At 51.6% G+C, this 20,391-nt stretch overlaps 3 protein-coding genes across 4 annotated transcripts; 1 reads left to right on the forward strand and 2 right to left on the reverse strand.

Annotated features, from left to right (window-relative positions):
• Positions 1-2,166: 2,166 nt before the first annotated feature.
• On the reverse strand, positions 2,167-2,788 carry LOC102829866 (homeobox protein cut-like 1-like). The gene is made up of 2 exons (XM_006869303.1): positions 2,546-2,788; positions 2,167-2,436 (listed from the first exon to the last, which is right to left on the reverse strand). The coding sequence occupies exons 1-2, from the start codon at positions 2,786-2,788 to the stop codon at positions 2,167-2,169; spliced, it is 513 nt and encodes a 170-aa protein (XP_006869365.1).
• A 647-nt stretch (positions 2,789-3,435) lies between these two features.
• Positions 3,436-7,489, forward strand: GAS2L1 (growth arrest-specific 2 like 1). 2 transcript variants are annotated; one of them, XM_006869208.1, is made up of 5 exons: positions 3,436-4,080; positions 5,390-5,497; positions 5,597-5,693; positions 5,786-5,957; positions 6,454-7,489. In XM_006869208.1, exons 1-5 carry the CDS (start codon positions 3,436-3,438, stop codon positions 7,487-7,489), a joined length of 2,058 nt encoding a protein of 685 aa, XP_006869270.1. The 2 variants fall into 2 exon arrangements, with proteins under 2 accessions (XP_006869270.1, XP_006869271.1); XM_006869209.1 differs by having other exon boundaries at positions 7,135-7,489.
• A 738-nt stretch (positions 7,490-8,227) lies between these two features.
• RASL10A (RAS-like, family 10, member A) lies at positions 8,228-9,913 on the reverse strand. The gene is made up of 3 exons (XM_006869210.1): positions 9,695-9,913; positions 8,656-8,780; positions 8,228-8,495 (listed from the first exon to the last, which is right to left on the reverse strand). Exons 1-3 carry the CDS (start codon positions 9,911-9,913, stop codon positions 8,228-8,230), a joined length of 612 nt encoding a protein of 203 aa, XP_006869272.1.
• Between the last annotated feature and the right edge of the window lie 10,478 nt (positions 9,914-20,391).

Below are 20,391 nucleotides of genomic sequence, written 5' to 3' on the forward strand. Positions count from 1 at the left end.
TAGACACTTGAGTGGGATAGAAAGGAATGTTGGGAAACATGATCAGAGAAAACTTGTAAGCCCATATTCAGCCTATAACTGATCGGAATACCGCAAAGGGGTTCTACAACTTGCCCAGTGAAATAGGCCTTGTGCAAAGCCTTTACAGAGTATAGGACCTTAGGTGGAATCCTGAGTCCCATCCAGAACCTTATGAGGTGGGACATTCCCACTAGGAAGGACAAGCAGACTGGAACAGCTACAGTGACAGAAGATACATCTTCATGATGAACCTGAGCAGTAGTTACTCTAAATACCAACAGAGAGGGAAAGAGTCTTCAAATCAAGTATCAATGCTATCTGCTCTGTACACAGGGTAGATAGGGATGGGCAACTCAGACATTGGCTACCTAAAATAAGGGGGCAATAAAGGCACTAAGTGACTGGCTTACAAGGTTTCGAGAGGGACTTTAAGAGTATGGGAGGAAAGAAAGAGTCCCCACTGAATAGCTGTTATCTTTTCTGGATGGGTCTGGTGAAAAGAGATGGGTATAAGATTCGTAAGATTCAATAGTGAATAATTGTTATCATGACTAATCGCAATTGTCACAATTATAAATGTAGAAGTTTTGTAACAAAAAAAGGGGAGTGGTTAATCTTACATTCCAGAAACAGAGGACCCTAGGACCATCAAAAGAGAAGCGCAAAAGCAGAATGTGGGACCTTATTCAGAGAAGCCGGAGTGCCAGAGATGGAGGCAGAGATGGGGGCATGGAGAGGGGGAGTGGCTGAGGACTCTAGATTCATGGTCTAAGAAGAGAAGGACTAAGAGCTGGTGGCCAGGAGCAGACTTGCAGAATGTGTCCTTTGGAGGTGTAAGTTATTATATATGCCTGAATGGTTAAAATTAAAAAATAAAATAAAATTGCAGTCCCAGGACCTCAGACCTGTTTCCAGAACCTTGAGAGACTCAGCACACAGTAGGTGCCATGAATCCATCATTACTACCTGCCTCTTCCCTCTTCAGTCCTGATGGGTGGGGAAACTGCACTTACCCCACCCTTGTGTCCAGGGTATTATGATGAGAATGGGGCCCCTTTGGAAAACCTGGGGACGCCACAAAATGCTGGGTGTGAGCAACTTGATACCAGTAGGTCTGGCACACAGTGTAGTTGTCACATGCCATCAAGTTGGTTCTGACTTATATCGACCCAGTATAGGGTTTCCACAGTGATTGGTTTGAACTGCACACAGTAGGTGCTCAGTAAATGCTATTAATCCTTGAATGAGGATATTCCCATAAGAGTCACAGTGGCTTGGGCTCAGGCTTCACCAAATGGCTCTGTGTTCCTCAGAGCTGGCTCCATGAGTCCCATCACGTGAAAGGTCCAGTCTAGCACATAGTGGGAGCTTTAAACTTACATGCTGACCATTGTTGGCAGTTTCCCCAGACTGGCCCCACCCAGGCAGCCTGCAACCCCGCCCAGCCTGTGGCAGCAGGGGCCAGGATTTCCCTCTGGGTCCCTACTCTGAACTTTGTAAAGAAAGCAGCTGAGCTTAACCCTGCTGCGTTGGCAGACCCTGACAACCAACCCTGTCCCCCTGGGCCAATCCCAGGGGAGGCCCTGGTGGCCACGGACTAGTCTCTCCCTACGTGCTCGGGGCCTCTGCATCAGACACTGACCTTGGCCACCGTCTGCCCCTCTGAGCCTCAGTGTCCTCATCAATAAAAAGGGTCCCCCGCCCTCAGGGTTAAAAATGAGCGTCCACAGAGCAAGGAGTGGGCGGCAGTGACTGCGAACAGTCCTCCCCCTCCCTGCTGGCCGGCACTGCAGGGAGGACGGTCTCAGTCATTGGCGGGGACAGCCTCGGTTATCTGACCTGGGGAGGTCCACCCCGGCCGGAGGTGACTTTGCAGCCCCCGGCCCCTATCGCTTCCTGAGTTCATTTTGGGAACAGGCTGTGCCGCCCGCCCGGGAAGGCCACTGCTGGGGGAAGGGGTGTCATGAAGAAGAATCAATCCTCCTCCCCCGTAGACCAAGGAGAGTAGAGGGTGACAGACGACAGCGAGTGCCTGGGCTTGTCAGGACACGCGTTCCGGGGTACGGGGGCTGGGGGAAGAGTATCCTGGGTGGCCTAGGACCGGGACTGCTGGACCCCCTCCGCGTAGTCTCCGCACTGAGACCCCTAGTTCTCTGCCTGCGGCTCGTCAGGAGATTCCAGCTCCTCCCCCATATCTCTCTGCCTGTCCGGGAACCACGCGGCCCCTTTAAGAGCGTGTGGCCCCGCCCGCCCCCTCCGGGCCGGATCCGAATTCCAGGGAGGCGGGGCGGAGACTGCGGGCTTGGAGGCCGCGGCGGCGGCGGCTGCGCTGGCGGCGGAGCCAGGATCTGCTGAGGCTCGGGCGGCGCCTCCCTGCGGCGGCCCCGGCCTCTGCCAGGGCGATGCCCCCCGGTGCTGCGGGATGAGCCAGGTGAGCGCGGAGCCCCTAGTTCTTCCAGTCCGGCGCGCACTAATTTTGGTGGGTACTGGCGGCAGCGGCCTGGGCTCCCCGGGGCTGTGTGACCTTGGGTGGCTCCGCACCCTCTCTGGGCCAAGGCTCCGAGGACAGGCGGGGCCGGGTGGAGGCCATTCCGAATGTGGGACCCGCACACGCCTGGGCAGGGCACTGGGAAGGCTTCTTGGAGGAGGCGGGGCCTGGCCCGGTCCAACTGACTGTGGGATGGCTCCCCGAGTTCACCAGCGAGGTGCCCCCGGGGCTCCTAGGTTCCACGGCCCATTTCTTCTCCTTGGCCCTCAATTTCCTCATTTGCAACTTGGAGATACCACCAAAACTTGAGTGGATAGTGCAGGGAAGACGCGGGGCAGCTCCTGGTGTGCGCGCTCGGCCCCTGTCGCTGTTACTTTGTCGCTGCTATAATGGCACAGCCCTTGGAGGAGGGAGTCTAAGAGAGGAGCTGGGATAGTCCCAGCCCCTAAACCCTGAGCAATAAATTAACCCTTCCTGGAGGTTGCGGCCTGAACTCCTCTTGCTTGCTGTGGATCTAATCAGTGGGGCTGAGGGACTGTGTTGAAACTTGGATTCGGCTAGGGTTTCGACTCTATAGGACTCAATTCTTCACTTGTAAAATGGGGGCAATGGCAGCGAGCATTTCCTTATGTGGGAGGGAAGCCCCAGCTAACCCTTCAGACTCCTCAAAAAGAGCCAAACAGCCAATAAAGTGCTTGTTCTGGACACTTTGTGGCCATTTAGTTGCTTATAATAATGATCCCATAGAGTTCCATGAGACAGGTCCCTATTCACAGATTAGGAAACTGAGGCATAGTCTAAAACCCAGGCATTCAGCCTGACCCCATGCACAGGTGGTCAGCGGCTTAGTCTGTAGTAAGTACCACTGGATCTTCTCAGTCATCCTGACCTGTGTCCCTGCCCACAGTGACTTGGCTGGCCCGGGCATGGCAGACCCTGTTGCTAGCATCGCTGGCTCGGCAGCCAAGAGCGTGCGGCCGTACCGTTCAAGTGAGGCATACGTGGAGGCCATGAAGGAGGACCTGGCAGAGTGGCTCAATGCTTTGTATAGCCTGGGGCTGCCTAGTGGTGGTGATGGCTTCCTGGCAGGATTGGCCACGGGTACGACCCTGTGCCAACATGCCAATGCTGTCACTGAGGCTGCCCATGCCTTGGCTGCTGCCCGCCCGACCCGAGGTGTGGTCTTCCAGGCACACAGTGTGGTACCTGGCTCATTCATGGCCCGAGACAATGTGGCCACTTTCATTGGCTGGTGCCGCGCGGAGCTGGGTGTACCTGAGGTGCTCATGTTCGAGACCGAGGACTTGGTGCTTCGGAAGAATGAGAAGAGCGTGGTTCTGTGCCTGCTGGAGGTGGCAAGGCGTGGGGCCCGCCTTGGCCTGCTTGCCCCCCGTCTTGTGCAGTTTGAGCAAGAGATTGAGCGTGAGCTTCGTGCCACACCCCCAGCTCCCAATGCCCCTGCCACCGGGGAGAACTCCAGGGAGGAATCTGCTGAGGCTGCTGCTGCAACTGGCGTTCCCCCTCGTGGGCCTCGCATGACACCCAGTGACCTACGCAATCTTGATGAGCTGGTGAGTCCCTACATAGGTGCATGCGCACAGCTCAGTAACACCTGCAAATGCTCACTTACGGAGTTCTGACTGTGTACTGGGGGCAACAGAGACTAGAGCTTGTGCCTACAACTGACCCCTGACCCTCTTGGGGCCACCCTGGTGTCTGTGGAAAGGGCAGTACAGGTGTACATGTTGAGTAACAAGTGTATAGTTGCCTCCAGGAGGTGGCTGGGTCCAGAGACGGGGAGGTGCTCCGTGAGGTCACATAGCCCTGCTGTGCCAGAACTTTCACTTGATCACTGACCCTTCCCTAATTTCTGTGCATTAGTAGTTCTCCCAGGGAGGCCTCAGGATCTGAGCATCTATTGTATACTTGGTCTGCATTCGGATGCTAGGCAGACACACTCCCCCTCACAGTGCTCAATGGAGTAGGTGCCTGACACTTGACTGAGACGAGACATGGACGCCTGGGCAAGATGCCAGGCATACAGTAGGTACTCAGAAAGTGCCTGGTGAGCCTCCAAGGGAAGCCAGCCCTGAGTTGCTGCCAGTAGGAGTGGTAGTTCTTTCTGGAGCAACAAGATTAACCCCACTCTGAGTGGAGGAGGCCCATGTCCCTAGCTCCCTCCTTGTTCTCTCAGGAGTAAGGTGTCCCTCCACCCCCCTACCCCACCCCCCTCCCCGGGCCAGGCCAATACTTTCTGTTTTATCAGGAGGTCAGGGCTGTGATGTGCCCGTTCTGGAGGTGGGTAGGCGGATGGTGGTGCGCAGAGGTTGTGTCCCACCCCCATCCTGGGTTGGGTCAGCTGAGTCTCCACCTGCTCATTTCCTCCGGCGCCACCTCGGGTGGGGAAGCAGGCGGGTGGGCCGCCCACACAGCCAGCCTGGCAACTAACTCCAGGCCTGGCGCGAGCATTGGGCTCGTCAGAGCCTGTGCGTGCAAGTTGGGATGTGTGTGTGCCCACGTGTCCTTGGCACTCCACCTTGATGCCCTGCCAGGGCCCCCCATGCTCCATGTGCCTCAGCCTCCTTGACTGAAAATTGGGTGAAGGAGTAAGGAAGGGCTCTATGGCTCCCCCAGGCTTAGGGTCCCAGGGACCCTGCCCAGATTGGGCCTGACCACAGCCGCTCTTAACCCTAAGAATCAGAAAGGGCTGCTGGTGAAAGGTGAAGTGCAGCATGTGTGCTATGGGCTAACAGTCTCTTTGCCCTTCTCCCTACAAACTAACTCATTTCCTCCTGACCCTGGAGTAGCTGACCTCATGTTCTGGGGCTGGGGGAGGAGAGCTTTGACCCCTGACCTCCAACCTCTGCTTTCTGGTCTCAGGTGAGGGAAATCCTAGGCCAATGCACCTGCCCAGACCAGTTCCCCATGATAAAGGTCTCAGAGGGAAAGTACCGAGTGGGAGATTCCAGTCTGCTCATCTTTGTCCGGGTAAGAGTCCAGGTGCTGCCCCAGATGGGGGCAGCCAGGAGCATGAGGCTGCCAGACTAGGGGGACAGGGCCATAATCGGCTCACTCTGGGTCCTGCAGGTGCTGAGGAGCCACGTGATGGTGCGTGTGGGTGGTGGCTGGGACACACTGGAGCACTACCTGGACAAGCATGACCCATGTCGCTGTTCTTCCATTGGTCAGTGTCCAGGCAGATGTGGGGGAGGGGGGTTGGCTCTGCACTTCTCTGCCTCTCACGTCTGTCTGCCTGTCTATCCTCTCTCCCTGTAGCCCACCGCCTGCCCCAGTCCAGGGCTCAGACCTTCTCTCCCCAGAAGGGGTCGCCCACCCCCAGTCCCCGAGCTAGTAGCCCAGCCCCTGGGGGTGATCGTCGGGGCTCCCGGCCTGAGGTGACCCCCATTAGTCTACGAAGCTCTAAGGAGGGGCCTGAGACCCCACTCAGGTGAGCAGCAGGAAGATGTTGGGGGTAAGGGGTCTGGAAGGTGGGGGTGTGAGCATTATGCTGGCTTTGATGATAAGACTCTGAGCTTGTCGCTCCAGAGTGACTCACACTCTGGGAAAAGTTCCCGTGGGTGGGGGTGGGGGCCCAGCTTCCCATCTCCATGACAACCCAACCAAACGAACAACACAGCTGGGGCAGGCTTTGGCGGGCTGGCAGCCAGTCCAACCCTGACTTCCTCCTGGCCTGGGCTGCCCAAGGGAGACCGGAGGCCTGAGGCAAGGAGCCATGCTTCCTCCACTGGCTGTGGGGCCCCAAGTGGCCACAGGAAGCTGCTGTGGGGTGTCTCACTTCTCCCTGGAAGTCCCCAGGGCAGACAGATACCCCTGACAGCTTCCCACCAATACCTCTGGCCATAGGTCCTCTGACTGCCAACCACAGGTCTGCTCACACCCCTTCCTGCTCTGATACTCCCACCTCTCTTGTTTCCCTATCCCAGGCCCCGGGATCAGCTACCCCCTCACCCCCGCTCCCGCCGTTACTCAGGAGACAGTGACTCTTCAGCCTCTTCAGCCCAGAGTGGTCCCCTTGGTGCCCGCAGTGATGACCCAGGCACTGGCCCTCGGAAGGAGCGTCCCAGCCGACGACTGACCACAGGCCCCCCAGCTTCCCCAAGGAGGCCCCCAACCCCTCGCAGCCAGTCTCGAGACCAGCTGGATAGGAGTCAGCCCCGGGGGGCTTCTGGGGGCAGGGGGGCCCAATTAGTGGCTCCCAGCCCTGCCCGCCGTACTCGGAGCCAGAGCCGTGAGGAGCACACTGTACTGCTGGTGCACAGAGACCAAGAAGGGCAGCACTCATGGGTGTCCCGGGGCAGGGGTGGCGGTGACTCAGGCAGGGGCAGCCCCCAGACACCCCGGGCCCGCAGCCCTGCAGCACCCCGGCCAGCCCGGGTTCCCAGCCCTGGTCTGGAGTTGGGTGGAACGCCTGCCAGCGTCTTCCGCACACCTCTGCAGCTGGACCCACAGCAAGAGCAGCAGCTATTCCAGCGCCTGGAAGAGGAGTTCCTGGCCAATGCCCGTGCCCTCAAGGCTGCTACTGGTGGAAACCCCCCTGGCCCTGACCCTGACCCTGCTCGAGCCCCAGATCCTCCAGCTCCCGACTCAGCCTACTGTTCCTCCAGTTCCTCCTCCTCTTCCCTCAGCGTCTTGGGTAGCAAGTGTGGCCCCCCTGGGGACCCTGCCCGGACAGCCAATGGGCTTCCTGGGCCCCTAGGTCCAGCCTTATCTAGTTCTTCTGACGAGGGCAGCCCCTGCCCTGCTCTTGTAGGGCCACCCAGTGTACCAGGGACATCCCTTGTTAGCTCTGAGTCCTTGAGGACCTGGGCCCGGGGCCGCATGGACACACAGCCAGACCGGAAGCCGTCTCGCATTCCCACGCCACAGGGGCCCCGCCGCCTGTCTGGACCTACAGAGCCTGGGGCCTGGCATGCCCTGCACTCGGTCAGCCCAAGGACCGAGCCTGATTCCTGGATGTGATGGACTAGCCCAGTTGTCCCCAAGCCCCATTCCCTTTCCCTTTCCTTGGTGGCCTTAACCCCTCTGCATCAGGGAGCTCCTTCTGCCTCTTGGGTACCAGACCTTATGGGACCAGCCCTCTCGGGACCACATGGCACAATGGGACTGCTGTTGTACATTCCAGGTGGAGGGTGAGCGTTGCTATTTAATGACTAATATTATTGAATGCCTTAGAGGAGGCCAGGCTGGGTTCGTGCCCTGGGGGCCTGTAGCCTCCCCACAATCTCTGACAGTAAAGTTGCTGCAGACACTTCTGTCTCCTTCTTAGGTGCTCGATCTTGGGGGCCCTCATTATATGCTGGGAGACTGGACCTGCCATTTGGACCTCGTGGCTCAATTCCAGCCACTCCTCCCACCTCCACCCCCAAATTTACCCATTCCAGAAATGTCAGGTTTACCTGAATCCCTTTGCCCTTTATTGCCCTGTGAGGGGTGTAAGAAAAGAGTTGGCTCACTGAAGCCTCAAGGGCAATCTGGGAACTTTCAGTAGAGCCATAACCAGGTCCTTCCCATCTGGTGGGATCCAGACGGTCTGAATGAGGTCCCAGAAAAATTCAGTTACTTTGAAAGGCCTATAGCTCAGGAGACTGGAATTTTCCTCTTCCAAGCAGGGTGGAGATTCACCCCATCCAATTGGAGAGAAGTTGAACAGTGTCATCCAATCTGAGCCCCCTAGGTGTGCCATGATGCACAAGTCGGTCACATGAGAGTGCAGCGTGCAGGGTGCAGTGCTCCCTGCAGTCGCAGGGCTGGGTGTGCAGGGCGGGCTCGCACTAAAGCGCAGCGCAACAGCTCTCGGAAGAGACGGAGCACGTGCCAGTTGTACTTGGCGGAGCACTCGAGGTAGCCACAGCGCCAGTCCCTGCGTACCAAGGCAGCCAGTGCGCGCCGAGGTCCAAAGCGCAGACGCTGCCGATCCCGCTTGTTGCCTACCACCAGGATAGGAGCCTCGGGTGCACCTGTGGGTCTGGGAGTAGGATAAGAATCAGACAAAATCCTGGGGACCCTATGACTGGAGAAGACCCCCAGAGAACACTAACAAAGACCCAGTCCATAGCAGCAGGAGACCCCTTCTCACCCACCATAGGAAAAGTTTGCTAGTCCCTACTTTTACAGGCACACCCCACCTGTTCTCAGCTATGCGCTGCCGCAGCGCCTTCACATAGTCGAAGCTGTCGGGACTGCAGATGTCATAGACGAGTACGAAGGCATCAGTGTCCTGCAAACTCCAGCCTTTAGACTCTGGCCGCTCCTGGGAACAGGAGTTTCTCCTTAGGCCTTGGCCGCCCCTATCACCGCATCCCCAAATGTGTTCCTCCACCATGCACACCCTTCTCTGATTCCCTACTGTCATGGTAAAAATTTCCAAACCATGCCTAGAGCCTAGGGCAGCCATCAGCCCTACCTTTCCCCTAGGTCTCTGGCCGCCTCCCACCAGAAGGCTGTCAGCTGAGCTTTTCACAAACTCAACTTGACTCAGGCCACTCTCACCCTTAGATGCCCTCACTGGCTCCCACTGCCTCCAATACCAATTCCAAAGTCCTCAGCTGCATCCCTGTGCCTGCTGGCCCACCACCCCACTGAAGGTGAGCAGCCATATGGTTTAGGCCTCCCTGCCCATACACATGATGCTCTTGTCACCTTTTAAAACCAAAATTTCACTTATGCTTTCTGGCTGGGTCCAAATGCTACCCCCGTTTCCACAAAGACCTGTCTAATCTGTTGCTTGTTAGTCCCTCCTCACCTCAGGAAGTCATCTGGCACCAAGGATTTGAGGTCTGTTATGGACTTTGCACAAATTACTAAATTAGTGTTTGTTTCAGGTCACAGGAATGAGGGAGCAAGGTGAGAATGAACTCCCTCCCCCCAGAAGTACACCTGTATGTCTGGCCTCAATGCCTCCCACTGCAGCCTTGCTCAGAGCTGGGAACACACTTTTCCGGAAGTGCTGCCCTGCTCTGTCACTCACAGATCCAGACCCACCAGCAAACCCGGGTAAAGACAGAGGCACCCCCAAAGCGAGAAAAAACAAAACACTGCAACATCACCGGGCCACAGGCCTGGGCACCTCTTGGCTGGCTGGTGGGGAAGGGTGAGGAAACCCCTGCAACACTAGTACACACCCCCAGGCTGCCACACGAATTAGCTCTCCCCTCAAGTCGCTACCTCGGGGCCGTTGGGGCTCGGACCAGGTCCAGCACCGTCTCCATCACTGATGCTCAGGTCGTAGACGGCGCCGTCGAGTAGCACCGCAGGCCGGTAGAGGTGTGGCCCATCAGTGGGCCGGTGGCGCTCAGGGTAGTCGCCGAACAGGAACTGGCGGATGATGGCCGTTTTGCCCACGCCCGGGGCGCCCAGCACCGCCACCCGCAGGCTGCCCCCCATGGCTGGCCCGCGTTGTCGCGTCCGGCAGCCTCATGGGCCGGTGCGCCCCGGCCCAGCCGCGCCCCTCGTCGATTCCGGAGGTGGCGGCAGACGGGCAGGCTGACCACGGAGCGGGCCGACGGTGGCGGGCGGGTGCCCAAGCCCGGAGAGTGCCGAACGACGCTGAGCGGGCACCGCCTCCACCCCGCGGCGCGCAGGAAGGAGGTGGCGGCGACTCGGGTGCCGGGGTTCGACTTCCTCGGGGCGCGGGTTCCACAAAGGAGAGGAGCCAGATTGTGCTGCCTCTCGGCGTCTTTGTCCTTCTATCCTCTTCTCGCTCCGGCGCTCCAAGTCTCCCTAGTCTCCGCCGCAGCCGGTGGCGCGGAGCCTCTGGGAGGTGGTGATGAGGTAACCGCCCGTCCGCCCCTCCTATCTGCTCCCCCGCCCCGGGACTGCCTTCCTGGGAAGGGTCGCGGGAAGGTGACGGGGGCGAGGGGGGAGGCAGGTAACCCAGGGACAGCTCCCTTCCCCTCGGTGCCACGCGATCCTCTTCCCTGCTCCAAAATAGGAGGTGCTGTCCGCCCACAGCGGCGGCCGTTCCTCCAAACACCGTTTCCCCCTGCGGACTCCCCACAAACCTGGTCTGGCCGCCAGGAGTCTGGACACGCCCAGTTGTGTGACCTTGGGCCAGTCACCGTCCAGTCCTGGTGTTCGCTCCGTGCCCAGGCCAGACTTACTGAGCTAATGCCCACGTGATGTCAACCTGGTTTCTCCGTGTAAGACGGAGAGAGATATCTCCAAGCTAAGAAGGGCAATGGGTGCCCCGTCCACTATGTTGTTAAGTGCTGTCGAGTCGACCCATAGCAACCCTGTATAGGGAGGGTTTCCAAGGACCAGCTGGTGAGCTTGAACCACCGACCTTGCAGTTCAAACGACTTTGTGGTCTGATGCATTAGTCCACAGTGTCACACAAGGGCTCCAATCTATGTAGCTTTCTTTAAAGTCTACCCCACCTTCCTCCCATTCACTGGAATCAATGGCAAGATTCCAAGTGGCTGTCATGGAGCTGAGGGAAGGGCTGCATAGGCTGAGCCCAGCATCCATGGTCACAGTAGCTAAGCCCCAAATCCCTGTCCAAACAAGGCTGGGCGTGAACAAATTAAAATCTGGAAGTCAGTACCACCCAGGGCACTGCTAAGGCTAAGCTTTCCCCCCTCTCTCTCCACCTGTAGCTTCCTCAAAGCTGTGTAGCTCTCCCATTAGACTTCCAGAGCTGACATCCCCGTCCCTGGAGTTACTAAATCTGGGTTTGCCCAGCTGTTCCCCAACAATGGATCCCCCAACACATCCCTGCCCAGGGTCCAGTGAAATACAAAGACATCTCTAAATCTCTGTGCCATTTATTTGTCTCTTTAACAAATATTCTAAATCTCATTGCTTGCCAGGATGCTGAGATGGGGGGGGGGAGTAGGGGAGTTCTATCCTCAGGAGGGAAGGTTCTAGAACACATGAGATCCAGGAACTGTAAATGCACACAGACCAGCAGGCTCACTGTAGCCTTAGAGGAGCACAGAAGAGGGTGTGGGAGGAAGAACTGAACCATGGGAAGGGGCCGCATACTCCAGAGAACAGCTGAGGCAGCCAGAAGGCTGAGTGAGGGAGGGTTTTCATCTCCAATGCTAGGCTGAATCTAGTCAGCTTTTACTCTTCTCCTGGGGCCACTAGGAAGCTCAGAACCAGATTGCAGCCACCTCTGGTTCTGAGTTTCAGAACACCAAGTCTTCAAACCCAGAGTATGGAACCCCTGGCTTCATCTTCCTTTCTTGTCCTGACTCCCCTTCAACAAATTTCTCTTTTTGAACTTGTCAAGCTCTAGGTTCTGTGAGCTGCCTTAATCCCTTCGGGGAATGAAGTTCTTTTCCTCTTGGCACTCTACAGGTTGTGGGGCTGAGGTGAGGGTGATCTTCCTTGGTAGGGTCAACTCCTCAGCCTGGAGCATCCTCCCTTCCCACTACCAGGGGAGTTTGCCCCCCCCCAACCCCCTTCCTCTGCTTAGGAGCCAGCCCCAGAGTTCTTGGTCTGGAAACCCTTCTAAGACAATGTATCTGGTTCCTCCTCTTTCCTCTTGGGCTGTGCTTTGGAATTATAAACAGGATGGTGTGAGGCATCCGTAGGCCCCAGTGTGGGCTATCAGTTGGTGTTTGTGTCACAGTGGACAGGCATCACTCCACAGCTCCTACAAAGTCCTTCAGACTCCACAGGGGGACACATTCCCAGGGAAGCCCTGGCAGTAGGGTCACTACTGCACTCTCTTACCAAGGACCAGGACATATCATGCTCTGATCCAGAAGCACACACTCCCTAAGCCCCAAACCCCTACACCACAAGGGCAACAGCTGTGCCTCTTTTCTGGGTTAGGCCCCTGAGGCTCAGAGGGTGGGCAATGATGTGCCCTTTGTCTGGCAGGAAAGCAGCAGGATCATGGGGCTCCTGAGCCTGATCCTTCTGAGAAGCCCAATTTTATCTGGGCCCAGGGACTCAGGGGGATTTCAGGATGTAGTGAGCAGGAGCCTGAGACCCTGTGAGAAGCGGTTTGTGGGGTCCTGTCATTTGTGTGACTGAGCTGAGCTGTGTCCAGAAGCTCACAACCAGTGTTGGATTACCCAATAATTAAGGTAAGCATGGGCTGATTTATGCTTACTTACTAATCTGTAGTGAGCCATCTCACATTTTTTTTTTTTTTTTACCACATTAAAGATTCTGCTTCTAGGTCTGGCTGGCTTCTCTCTCTCTGTCGCTACCTTACAGACCCTTCCTACAGAATCAAAGCCTCTTTTCAAATCTGACAGGGGTAGAGAACAAAGTAAGCATGGCTTCCTTGTGCTTACTTACTGGACAATCAATCTCACATGCTTGTTTTATTACAGTGTGCTCTGTACCTGGTTCACAGCCATCTGAAGCAGCAGTGACCTTCCACGGGGCCAGGTGTCCCGAAGACCAGCAAGCTGGAAGGTGGACTGCCTGTCTGCCTGGAGTGGAGAGTCTGAAGGTTCTCTCTGCTGCACTACCGCAACCCGACACTCAAGGGCCTTCCTCACCCAAAACACTGTTGGACTGGTGCACTCAAGTATCCACACATTGGCTCCTCCCACAGATGGGACCTGGGGACTGGGTAGTGGGTAGCCAAGCCAGACAGCCTAACTTTCATGTCTTGTTAGGGAGACAGATATGCAGCCAGGCACAGACAGGCATGCACTGGGCTGGTTCAGACTTGGGGGACTGAGGAGATCCAGGTGAAGCACTGTGAAACCTAGCAGAAGGTGGGGACTCAGGAAGGGCCTTACGACACATCTAAATGGAGCCCTGAGGAATGTCACAGAAAGTGGGGTAGGGTGGGAGGTTGTTGAGGCCTGGGACCTTCTGTTCTTCCTCGTTGACTGCCAGCCTCTCCAAGCCACCTTACTTTTGCTCATCTACTTGGCTTCTTCCCAACAGGTCTGACTCTAGCGCCTCCCTGGGGTCAAGTGTCCTGGACTGCATCCAGCTCCCAAGGGGCTGTTTTTTCTGGCTGCCTGGATCACATTAATCATGGTCTGTCCTGATGATGAATCATAGCTCTATAGTAACTCATCCCCTGAACCCTCATGGTGATACCCTGACCTTGGTGCAGGGTGGGTGGGGCCACAGCAATCCTGGTGAGGCCTCTGCTGCTTGTGGCTGCTTCACCTGAAGGCTATTTGGGTTTTATAGTCATTAGGACACAAGGAGGCAGCATAGGGCAGGACTTCCTGGTGAAGGGAGGCTTCTGCCGTCAGACATCTTGGTTTGGAATCTGCTGCTGCAGTTCTCAAAGCTGTGCCCTCTGTGTAAGTTAAGTCAACTCTGTGAGGCTTAGTTTCCTTCTCTGACCCTCCAGAGAGTCAGACTCCATGGAGTTGTAGGATGAAACAAGATGATACAAGAAGAAAAACAGAGCAGTTCAGTAGGGTTGTTGTTAAGGGCTACCAAGTAGTTTCCAACCAATAGCAACCCTGTATGGGAGTCCTGGTGTGATGCCATAGGATAGGCGCTCCATCTCAAGGTTGGTTTTAGGGAGAACAAACAAGATGGCGGATCGGGTGGAAGTGCTGTAAGGAGCTCTGTCAGCAACAACACAGAATACAAGACCAAGCAGGCTCAGGGGATGGTCCCTGAACTCGGAACCACATATAAAGGAATATTTAGAAGGTTGGAAGGCTTACAGCTAGAAGCAAGAAATCCATTGCTTTCTAATTGAAGACGCTCAGCTGCTCCAGGAGCCGCCATCTTGAGTGAGACCAAGCGGAGGAAAAGGATCAGAGCAGCCATGGACGCCTGACAGAACCGCGGAGATAAAGGTGTGGACATTCTTTTCTTTTGGTATCTGTTCGTTAGTCCCTTGCAGTCTGTGTACCTCCATTCTGGTGACTATAGGGGTGCCTGAGCTAGTGGACAGCCCAGCCCCACCCTTGGAGGGTTCTACTATGCATGCGCACAGATCTCCTCGAAATTTAGAGTTTCCACTTAAAATCAAGGTTGGTTTGAACTGCAAGGTAGGTAGTTCAAAGTCACCAGCTGCTCCTTAGAAACCCTACCTAGGGTCGCCATGAGTCGGTCACTACGACTCAATGGCCCTTAACAACAACAATGGATTGCAGAGGCTGTAAATCTTTGTGGGACCAGAAAGCCTTATCTGAGTAGGGTTTGTTAAGTACCAGTCAGTTCTGACTCATAGTGACTCTGTATAGTTTCCAAGGAGTAGCCAATCTTGTGGTTCAAACCAACCTTGTGGTCCAGTGCTTATCCACAGTGCCACACTAGGACTCCTGAGTGGGGTTGCTGTTGCTGTGCCACCGAGTTGGTTCCGACCCATAGCGACCCTGTATAGTGTTTCCAAGGAGCAGCTGGTGAGTTTGAACTGCCAACCTTGCAGTTCAAACGGCTTTGCAGTCTGGCGCATTAACCCACAGTGCCACACCAGGACTCCTGAGTAGGGCTGGAGGGGTAAAATTTGTAGATATAAAAAACTCCCTTTTTATGTATAAAAGTGGAGGGCATGTGTGTATGGAGTCCCTGGGTAGTGCAAATGGTTACATGCTTGGTTGTTAATTGAAAAGTTGGCTGTTTGAATCCATCCAGAAGCACCTCGGAAGAAAGGCCTGGAGGTCTTTTTAAAAGGTTACAGCCAATGAAAACCTGTGGAGTGCAGCTCTATTCTGAACACATGGGGTTGTCATGAATCGCAGTCAGGCATCATGGGTAAATATGGGACTCTGCCCATTGAAAGGGCCTAGAAGAAATGGCACTCCAGTAGTAACAAGCACATACAGCCCCAGATATTAGTTTCTAATACCACTCTCCAGTAAAAGGAACCAGGGCTCCTGAGGGATAGGGCTGATTATAGGTTTGGGGCAGGAAAATACCAGATGCAGCTGAAGCATTGGATAGTGTCAGCTCAAATACCGAAGGACAGGGGCATGGCAAAGGGACCCAGGAGCCAGCCTGAAAGAACACCCTTCCAATGACCAAAGTTGGAACAATTTGAGCAACAAAATAAATTGACATTTATTTTGCAATGCTTTTGCACAGCATTGGCTTAAATCCAAAGTATAAAACAAATACCCCTGTCCATATTGATCTAAATGATTTAATCAACCAATACATATGGGAAAAGAAACTCTTCCTTATAGAAGAGTTCCAAAGAATTTATGTAACTATTTCCTCCACTCTTTCCTTAGTGCAGATTTCATTTGTCTTACTTCCAAGATCAGAGCAGGGACAGGGAAAAAGTCACTTCACTTGAGCAGCCTGGAAATACTGTGAACCAGGATAGTGTCATTAGTGATTAAGTCATGTTGGTAGGATGGGACTCTTACCATGTGATATGGTGAGAATGGACCATCTTTGGTCTTCCTTCAGTCTAACCATGAGAAAGACATCAGACAATCCAAATGGAAAGACATCCTACAAAATACCAAACCAGTCCTCCTGGACACTATGAAGGTCACTGAGAACAAGTAAGACCTGAGAAATTGTCACAGCCAAAAGGAGGCTGAGACATGACTGTATATACAATGTGGTGTCCTGGGCAGAGAACAAGGCCACTAATGTGAAAACTAGTAAAACCTGAATACAGTCTGGAGGTTTTTTGAAAAAAAGATATATAATTTATATTATTTATTTAGTATAAAATTCTGAGCATATGGAAAATAATGGAAAAGATCCCACTTACAGAAGGAACCAAAAGACGGAAAATACCCAAGAATACATGTGGGAATAAATGTGCATGCAAGAACTTTTAAATGAAGAAAAATTTAGCAGACAAAATGAAGCATAAATCAACAGGAAGGTGTCTACTCCTATACCTATATATAAAGAATGATATAAAAGTATCAATTCTTTATGCATGAATATGAACATTTGATGAGATCCAAGCATTAAAAGTAAATATTCCATCCATTAAAAGTAAATAACTATTTCTCAAGTTGAAATTGGGAAAAAGGTGCAGTCCTCTTCTATCCATATAGTCTTTGTAACTCCCACCAAATATTTTTGCCCTGCTGGCTCTGGGTAAGAGAAGGTGGGAGAAGAAAGATGCTGACCAGATAATGTGATTCAGTTGTGAAGGGATGTTGAAGAGATGTGATTCAGTTGTGAAGAGATGATGTGATTCAGTTGTGAAGCGTCACCATCATTGTGATGGTGAAAACCTGAAATTCTAACGTGTATAAAATGAGCTATCTCAGAAGCAGGAATAGGGGAATTTCACTGTCATCAAAGAAGAGCCAGGAGTGGCGTGTGTCAAGATTTCTGAATATTGAACTTTCTTGGCCCAGGAACAGAAAGTTGTGACATAGGAGGAATGGCAGGGGAACAGCAGCAGCAGAACCAAGAGCCGGTGGTATGGGCTTTCCAACCCACAGATCAAGTCAATCTGAGTGATTCTGACAGGAGGCTTGTTTACAGGGTGCAGCATCGCCAGGCACTTAATTGGGGAAGCTAGCTTTACTGACCCATGGAGTCACAGCTGCGCGCCTTCAGGCTGAGGCTTATGGTGGAGTCGTGTGTCCGTGGGTGTGTATCAGCAGCCCTAAAAGAGCTATGTAACATCGCCAGGGCAGAAAGAGGTCTGTCTGTGGACACACTGATTAGAAAAACAGTGCCCTGAGCATTTCTGACCTTTTAACTTTCCGAATAAACTCCTTAACTGTTAAGTATGATTCTGAGTTCTGTGTGGCCATTGTAATGAATTATTGAACCCAACTGAAACAACAGTGCTGTGGGAGGGATAGAGGGGAATAAGGTGCCCATTCCAAAGAAAGGTGATCCAACAGAAGGTGAAAATTATCAAATATCACCAATATCACACAAGTACAATTTTGCAGAATATAATTAAAAACAGTTGCAGAAGTACATTGATGGGGAACTGCCAGAAATTCAAGCCGGATTCAGAAGACGATGTGTCAGAAAACTTGTGTGCATGTGGAACCTGTCTATAGATGAAGAGGTAGTCATTCAAATAGAACAAGGCCCAGCAGTCTGGGTAGGGATACTGTTCAGTTGAAAATCAGAATAGGTGTGTGCCAAGGTTGTATTCTTTCACCATACTTATTCAATCTGTCTGCTGAGCAAATAATCCGAGAAGCTGGATTATATGAAGAAGACCGTGGAAGAAGACTCATTAACAACTTGTAATATGCAGATGATGCAACCTTGTTTGCTTGAAGTGAAGAGGACTTGAAGGATTTACTTATCAAATACTTCAATTATATTTCAGTATAAAGAAATAAAAATTCTCAAACAGGAACAATAAGCAACATTACAATAAATGGAAAAAAATTAATTTCAAGATTTTCATTTACTTGGATATGCAATGGCCCATGGGAGCCAGGAAATCAAAGGAAGTATTGCATTGGGCAAATCTGCTACAAAAGGTCTCTTTAAAGTGCTAAAAAGCAAAGCTGTTACTTTGAAGATGAAGGTACACACCTGACCTAAACCATGGTATTCATACACATAGAAAAGCTGTACAATGATAAAAGTAAGACCAAAGAAAAACGGATGCCTTAGAGTTAAGGTGTTGGCTAAGGGTATTAAATATATCATGGACTGCCAGAAGAATGAACCAATCTGTGCTGGGAGAAGCACAGTGGAATGTTCCTTAGAAGCCAGGATGGTGAGAATGCATTTTCTCTAGAGGGATCAGTCTCTCAAGGGTGTCATGCTTGGTAAAGCAGAGGGGTCAGAGAGAAAGAAGAAGGAAGACCTATAACAAGATTGGTTGGCACAGTGGCTGCAATAAAGGGCTCAAACATATGGAGAAACGATTGTGAGGATGGCACAGGATGAGGCAGTGTTTTGTTCTGCTGTACACTGTTACTATGAGTCAGAACAAACTTAATGGCACCTAACAACAACATAAGCTATCAAAATGACAAAGTATAAAAAGGTACAATTCTTTTGTACAAAAGGTATTGATCTAGCTAAAGAAAGCACGTTAAAATATCAGCTAATAATTTGATTTGACACTAAAACATGAGGAAGAGGGTATGGTTATTTTGTTATGAGTGATAATTCTAAAAATCTATCCTCTGTTGATTTGGCTCTTTTAACGTATTTCTGTTTTCTGGAACAGCATTCTGAGATTTGTAATTCATTTATGTAGCATGGTTTTAAGGTATCAATGGTCATTTATTTTGGAATCTTCTCCTGATCCTTGCATAGAATTCTTTAGATATACTGTGCGTTCAATAAATAGCACACATTTACTTAAAGAAAAAAGATAATGGTCAATGAACAGACCAATTCCTGTGCAAGCAACAAAGTCCAAAATTACACCCAAATACATGATTAAAGTGACATTTCAAATATGTGAGGGGAAAGATGAATTATTCAATAAATGTTATTCGAGCAACTGGGTAACCATATGGAGGCAAGAGAAATTTGGATCCCTACCTCATTCCTAACATTAAAAAAATGCCCAGTTGGATCAGGATTGTTTTGCAAAAAATAAGTTACAAGTACTAGAAAGACAAGCTGAAAACAAAACTATTATATAAAAAAACAATTTCAGCATGAAAGAGTAAAGGCAGTAACCAAATGGGATGAATTGATGACAAACTCGTCAGGAAGAGAGCAATGTCCAACAGAAAAATCGACAGAAGAATATGAAGATTGCTCATAGAAAACAGTATGAAAGTATTTAAATCCAAAACATAAATAAAGAGAAAGATAGTTTAGTAGTTCATCAATAAATTAAATCCAGAATTGCCAGCTGCCTTAACAATTTCACTCCTACATATATACCCAATAGACTTAAAAGTAAAACAGTTCAATGAACATATGCCAGTGTTCACTGCAGCTTTATTCACTATAGCCAAGGGTGAAAACAACCCAAGAGTCCATCAGCAGCTGAATTAATAAACAAAATGTGGTTATGTCCATACAATGGAAGGAGTTACGGTGTGGCACTGTGGGCTAATATGCTGGACTGGAAAATCGGTTTGAACCACCAGGTCAACCACTAGCTTCAAGCTCACAAGCTGCTCCTTGGAAACTCTATACAGGGGTAACTATGGGTTGGAACTAACTTGACGGCACTTAACAACAACATACAATGGAATATTATTCAGCTATACAGAGAAATAAAATCCTGATCCATGCTAGGACATGGAAGAACCTGAAAAACATACAAAGTAAAAGAAATCAAACACAAAAAGATAAATACTGCAGAACTCCTTTTATATGAAATATCCTGGTATGGCACTATAGCATATGCACTGAATTGCTAATTTCAAGATTGGTGGTTCAAACCCACCAGCAGCTGCTCGGAAACCCTGTACAGGATTGTTGTGTACAGAATTGACTTGACAGCACTTAACAACAACAATCAAGAACAGGCAAAAGCATAACAGACCCAAGTAGATTGTACTTGTAGGGGCTGGAGGAGGGAGAAATGGAGAGGCAATGTTTATGGGGTACGGGTGTTGAAAAAATTTTAGAAATAGATAATGGAGCTCGTTGCACAGCAACATGAATATAATTCATGTCACTGAATTGTCCACTTGAAAATGGCTTAAATGACACACTTTTTGGTAATATCTATTTTACCACAATAGACTCACATTTAAAAGCACATGTTCATAGGTGCCATTGAGACCCTGTATAGGGTTTCTGAGGCTGTAAATCTTTATAGGAGAAGCCTCAGCTTTCTCCCACTGTGTGGCTGGTGGGTTTGAACTGCTGATCTTATAGTTAGCAGTCCAGTGCTTATCCTACAGCACCACCAGGGCTCCTTAAAAGCAAAATAAGATACCACTTTCCACCCATCAGTTGGGCAAACAAGTCTCACAGCATACTGAATTTGGAAAAGTGAGCTGCTATGCACAGGAACCGATTTCCTGGCAACGGGGTTTTGGGGAAAATATGCACCTCTTTCATTGCTGGAGGAGTGTACATTGGAGAACAGTTTAGCAAAGGCT

This window comes from Chrysochloris asiatica, unplaced genomic scaffold (genome assembly GCF_000296735.1).
Source record: "Chrysochloris asiatica unplaced genomic scaffold, ChrAsi1.0 scaffold00128, whole genome shotgun sequence".
Lineage (NCBI taxonomy): Eukaryota > Metazoa > Chordata > Mammalia > Afrosoricida > Chrysochloridae > Chrysochloris > Chrysochloris asiatica.